The sequence below is a fragment of the Pinus tabuliformis genome, chromosome 8 (genome assembly GCF_031772625.1).
Source record: "Pinus tabuliformis cultivar Carrire ecotype Pingquan chromosome 8, CPIR1, whole genome shotgun sequence".
NCBI lineage: Eukaryota > Viridiplantae > Streptophyta > Pinopsida > Pinales > Pinaceae > Pinus > Pinus tabuliformis.
The window spans coordinates 629,855,313-629,861,857 of record NC_142294.1 but is presented as its reverse complement, the minus strand read 5'-3'; the positions used below and the strand labels follow the sequence as shown (position 1 = coordinate 629,861,857).

General features: G+C 38.9%; 1 protein-coding gene across 1 annotated transcript; it reads left to right on the top strand.

Annotated features, from left to right (window-relative positions):
- Positions 1–3,017: 3,017 nt before the first annotated feature.
- Positions 3,018–6,248, top strand: LOC149237071 (pentatricopeptide repeat-containing protein At4g16835, mitochondrial-like). Its single transcript, XM_089372588.1, has 2 exons — positions 3,018–3,416; positions 3,511–6,248. The coding sequence occupies exons 1-2, from the start codon at positions 3,360–3,362 to the stop codon at positions 5,740–5,742; spliced, it is 2,289 nt and encodes a 762-aa protein (XP_089228714.1). The 5' UTR covers positions 3,018–3,359; the 3' UTR covers positions 5,743–6,248.
- The last annotated feature ends 297 nt before the right edge of the window (positions 6,249–6,545 follow it).

Here is a 6,545-nt window from a genome sequence, read left to right as displayed (position 1 = left end):
GAATCGATGATCCATTCTTGTGGTGCAGAATGAAGAGCAATCAAAGCATGCCCGTTACCTCTTGGATGACGTGCTTTTTCTCTTGGATCGGGTGCTTTTTCCTCAGACTTCTTCTTAGCATTCTCAGGAATGTGGTCTTCAAGATTGTATTGTTGGAGTGTCTGCGCCATAAGATCTATAGTCTTCTTCATGCATGCAGATTCAGGATGAAAACCACGGTGGCAATAATTGCACATTGATTTTCCTTTCGTTCCTTTCCTTTCCTTTGAGCCAGATGATCCATCGGGGGATCTAGGATTTGCCTTTCCTTTTGCATGCACAGTGAGTGCATGCGCTTTGGAATTTTTAAGTGTGCCCATTTTGATGAGCTTATCTTGCTCATGCATCAAAGACTGAATAAAAGTATCCAGTGAGGGAGGCTTCCAATCTGCACCAGTTGCAGATCTGACTGTGTGGAATGTAGAAACGAATACTGCATACTCTGGACCAAGTTTTGATAAAATGGAAAGAATCAACTGCCTTTCTTGCTTGGATTTGTCGATCCCGCATCCATTCAGCTGCACCAACAAAGCTTTATACCTTGTGAAAAAATCTTGAATGTTCTCAAAGTTTCTCGGATCTAATGAGTTTAACTCATTTTCGAGAATGTGACCTTGCATTTCATCTTGTTTTCCAAACAATTCTTCCAAAATTTTCCATACCTGATTTGGAGTTGAACATGATTCAACATGAAATAGCAGTTATGGAGAAATAGATAAACATAGGATGCCGAAGGCCTCGTCCATGCGATTGAAATATCTTGATTTCTCCACTGCCGATGTTGGTTCAACTTCCGTTTCCATGGTTATTCGAAATAAGCCTCTACTTCTGAGATGAAGTTGAATCTTTGGCTTCCATTCGAAATAGTTATATGGAGTGAGAATTGCCGATTGAGGAAACTCCAATTTAGACTCCATTCTTTCTTGTTGCTTCAATCTTCTGAACCTGCAAATAAATTGCTTGTGCACTGATTTACAAATCCCTGTGCTCTGATACCATGTAAGATTTTGAGAAACACAGATAGATCTAGATCTGTAAAACAATAACAAGCTTGCAAGGCAAAGAAGAAAGCGAGCAAGAATTGAGAAAAGAATGAAAAGTAAATTCTACATTATGAGGTTTAGAATAAATACACAAAAGCAACTAAGTTAAGCTTAGTTGTGCATGCAGCTGACTAAAGCTAACTAAAGCTAAGTGTGGTGTGCCGTATGCATGCAAGCAATAAGTTAACTAGAGCTAATCTATGTGCATGTACACCAACATAACTAGTCTACAGCTAGTCTACGGCTAGTGCATGTACCCCAACAAGCCAAAGGACGTGGACTTGCAAATAGTAGAAGGAATGATCTCGCAGGTGATAGGAGTAGTGAGCGTACATGTAGTAGAGGGATTGATAGTGTTGGCACCAGAGGGAAGGACCATGCATTCAGTAGAAGGCATGGACATGCAGGCCAAAGGAGGTGTGAGCATGTAGAGAGTGGTAGTGATTGCTAACAATGGCGGCTTGACTCTGGAACAGTGTAGAGCTTCGCTCACAGAGGAGGATAAGGCATGAGCTTTCTCGGCCATGAATAATAACCGCGTAGCTGATTGACAAGCCCACCAAGTGGATGAAGGTCTTAAGTGCCCTGCAGTCGCGAGGTGGCCACCTTAACTCCTTGCTTGAATGCTCGGCAGGGCCGTTAGTTGGACTGACATGTGAACGCCACCAAAGTATCACGTCGAGGTTCATGGATTTATGTGCCATGGGAGCTCAGAGGGCAAGTGCTATTTCGTAGACTATTGCAACATTAATGTGGCCTGACATGGGCCGATATAAGACATTACAACACGCCGTTCTTTTTTTTTTCTCTCTCATCACCGCGCTGCGTGTTGTAATGTCTTATATCGGCCCCATGTCAGGCCACATTAATGTTGCAATAGTCTACGAAATAGCACTTGCCGAGCTCAGAGGGTGTTCATGGATTTATGAGCCATGGGAGCTCAGAGGGTGCATCGTGGAGGTTGATGTCACCAGCATCAGGGTATCTTAATACTATTTTTATTAAAAATAATAATTTTAAATTTAGTTAAAAAATATTTTAATATTATTATTATTAAAAATATTGGATACACTTTCTATATCTTATATTTACTAAAACTTGATCAAAATTATATATTTATCAAAACTCTCTCAGTGCTCAATTAGAAAGGGAAATATTTATATATAGATATAGATATATAGATATATTTGCTTAATAAGTTGTGGGAGTTTTGAAATAATAACATATTTAATTTTTGGCTTGAGAAATTTAGATTTAGGAATATCTAAGTTATCAAAATCATATAGGGATTACATTTAGATTGAGCTATACTAAGTTATCAAAATCACACAAGGATCACACTTAGCTTGAGCCACATTTACGTTTAACATGGTTAGATTTTTGACACTAAAATTTCTAACTTATAAACTTTATATAATTTGAACTTATTTTAAAATATATAAATTGGAATTACATTTAGCTTGAGCCACACTAAACCATCAAAATCACACAGGGATCACACTTAACTTGAACCACACTCACTCTTAACATGGTTAAATTTTTGCCCAGAAAATTTCTAATCTATAAATTTCACATAATATAAATTTAAAATATATAAATTTTGACAAATTTTATTCACTTTTAAAATATTAAAACAATATTTTTAAAAAATATAATTTTATATATTTCATATACAATTTGGAAAAATTCTCACAAATAAATAATTAAATAATATTTATATATACTTTATTTTTTAACATTTTAACCAATAAAATGGTTTATTTTATTAAATTTTGAAAAATTATTTTAAAATAAATATAAATAAATAAATCTTATTAAAATAAAAAGTTTAAATTACACTCTTGTAAAAGTCCAAGACTCAGACTTAAGTGGGAGGAGTGAAAAGTTTGCCTTTTTATCTTGCACTAGTGAGTAATTTGAGCTAACATGGTTTTGCCTGCATTGACAAATAACAGGGATGGTTTGACCACCAAATTAAGATAGATTTTACCACTGTTTGATCTTGCTCTAATTTTCCTAAATAAACCTCCAAAGACCTGATATATACACCTCCTAACAGACAATCCACAAATCACAGACAAAAATCTCTCAAGCTGGATCCTTACCTTTGTGAACATGCCATCATATTGATTTCCATCTTGAAGAAACTTCACTGATTCTATCTTCATCATTGTTGGTCAGCAGCTGCAAGCGAACAATGTGCAGGGTACCTTCCCCTGATTGCGTGAATTGCTGTATATTGTCCTCAATAAAGAGAATTAAAATGCTATGCGATGAATGTCGCGGAGATGGATTGACCATTGGCTGATTTATTTTAAACTGAAAGTGTCCATGGTAAGCCGAAATGATACAAATCAACGTGAATACATTCAACCAGACTTTAGCGCTGGCAGAACTAACAGTTACTTGTATTGCCATGTTTGCCAAGGTCATTTTTATTCCCTGGAAACAATCCCAGAGGATGAAATTGTTTATTGGTAGGCATCAGACCTCCATGTGCCGGATTTCAAACATTTCCACTGCTACTGCGGCAGATCTTGAACGAATGCCCAAGCAGGAAATAAATGGGTTGTCGCCGCTTTGCTCGAATACCCACGTTTATTCGAGTAATTCCACGATCGCATCTCTGACGAGGAGCGGGAGAATGACGGAAGCCCGCCAACTATTTGACAAAATGCCTGAACGTGATGTCTTTTCCTGGACTTCAATGGTTGCTGGATATGCTCGAAAAGGCAATTTAAATGATGCACGAGAATTCTTTGACAGAATGCCGGTGAAAAACGTGGTTTCGTGGACTGCTATGGTCGCAGGTTATGCTCGCAATGGCAAAATCGAGGAAGCTCGCCATCTGTTTGACAAAATGCAAGAACGAAATGTCTTCTCGTGGACTGCAATGGTCACAGGCTATGCTCAGAATGGGAAAGTGAAAGAGGCACGGCGAATTTTTGACGAAATGCCTGAACGAAATGTGGTTTCATGGACGGCCATGGTTACTGGTTATATGGAAAATGGAAGGATAGAGGATGCACGCAATCTGTTTGACAAAATGCCTGAGAGAGATGTGGTAGCGTGGACATTGATGATTAAAGGATATATGCAAAGTGGGAGAGTAGAGGATGCCCAGAGATTGTTTGAGCAAATGCCTCATAAAAACCTGTATTCTTGGAACACGATGATTGCAGGTTATGTGCAGAATCAAAATGTGTATCGCGCACGCCAACTGTTTGACACAATGCCCAAACGCAATGCAATTTCATGGACAGCAATGGTTGTAGGATATGCCCAAATGGGTGAAACTGAGGAGGCACGCAGATTGTTTGATAAGATGCCTCAGCGAGATATAATCTCGTGGAATGCAATTGTTACTGCATATGCCCAGAATGACAAAGTTAAAGAAGCACGCGAGCTTTTTGATAATATGCCACAGCGAGATGTGGTATCCTGGAATGCTATCCTTGCAGGATATGAGCAGAATGGACAAGGTGAGGATGCACTCAAACTCTTTAACCAAATGTTAAGGTCAGGCACAATACCAGACCAGTCTACTTTCACTAGCATTCTAAGTGCGTGCACCAGATTAGCAACCATAGAACAGGGAAAACAGATACACACACACATCCTTAAAACCATTTTTAAGTCAGACGTTTTATTAGGGAATACTCTCATTACCATGTATGCCAAATGTGGTAGCATAGATGATGCCCACCAAGTATTTGATAAAATGCCCATAAAAGATAAGGTTTCCTGGACTACCACAATTGTAGGATATGCCCAGCATGGGCATGGTAATGAGGCACTCGAGCTTTTCAGACAAATGGAGGAGGCTGGCGTGAAGCCAGATCATGTGACATTTGTTGGTGTTCTATCTGCTTGCAGCCATGCAGGCCTAGTTGACGAAGGTTGGCATTTCTTTGACTCTATGAGTAGAGACTATAGCATCACACCTACGGTGGAACATTACTCTTGCATGGCTGATCTTCTTGGGCGCTGTGGGTATTTGCATGAGGCGGAAGAAATGATTACAAAAATGCCATTTGAACCCGATGCTGTCGTATGGGGTGCCTTGCTCAGTGCTTGCAGAATTCATTCAAACGTGGAATTGGGAAGGCATGTGGCAGAAAAGCTTTTCGAGTTGGAACCAGAAAATGGTGCCAATTATGTCCTCCTGTCGAATATTTATGCTGCAGCAAGCAGGTGGGATGATGTTGCTGCACTGAGAATGAAGATGAAAGACAGAGGTGTCAAAAAGCAACCAGGGTGTAGTTGGATTGAGGTCAAGAACAAGATTCATACTTTTCTTGTAGGAGACGAATCACACCCACAAACAGAAAAGATTTATGCAACATTGGAATCTTTGGCAGAGCCAATGAAGGCATTAGGATATTTCCCTGACACAAATTTTGCATTGCATGATGTTGCAGAGGAGGAGAAAGTACAGCTACTCTGCCACCATAGTGAAAAGCTAACCATAGCGTTTGGACTTATTAGTACACCACCAGGAACACCTATACGAATTGTCAAGAACCTTCGTGTGTGTGGTGACTGTCATACTGCTGCCAAGTTTATCTCCAGGATTGTCATGAGAGAAATTGTCTTGAGGGATGCCAATCGCTTCCATCATATCAAGGAAGGGTTTTGTTCCTGTAGAGATTATTGGTAATAGCAAGCGGAGAAGAAGATTATCATTCTGGGCTGCGCCAACAATTTCTAACAATTCATCAGTAATTTTTCTGGTGTGGATTATTATTGCTGAATAACATTGTTGGGATTCAAATTCAAAAAATATCAGAATTGTGAAGCAATTCACAGGTAGGAATGAGACCATTGCAATAGCCCGAACAGAAGACCATGATCACTGATCCAAGGATGTGTAATACTTGCTGTTTAGAACAAAAGTTACCAATGTGTAACTAAGAATCCAATATTGAAAGCCAGAATCGCAAAATGTGCAGCCAATAACCCAACGTTGTGTACTACCAAAAAATTTAAAAGGGAGTAGTTGATAGACAATGGCTACTTTGGAGCCAATAAAGTCTAAATATATGTCCCACTGACTCAAGGAGGGGAGGGAAACGTTTTATTCATTACATACTCTCATGCTGGTCCACATTGTACCGCATAATTACTTCAGGTTCTTTTGTTATAAAAATCAACATTATATGTGTTTGAGCAGCCTTGACACTTAGTAATGATCAATTGGTGAGTGTACCATTGGAATTGAACTTGGTTCAACAAATATTGCAACATTTCAATAAATCGCATAAAGTCTATTTTTTATGGTGTGTTTCATAGACTTAATTCAAAAAGAAGCATGAATATTTGGAGGGGAAGCAAACTCCGAAGTTCCTTTTCACTAAACAATGTATGGCAAGAAATCTGAACATGCAACAACTTGTCATCCAACTACCCTTTTGACTGAGCGACATATTTTACATTATCTCTTTCTCCCTTGGTCTCATGTTA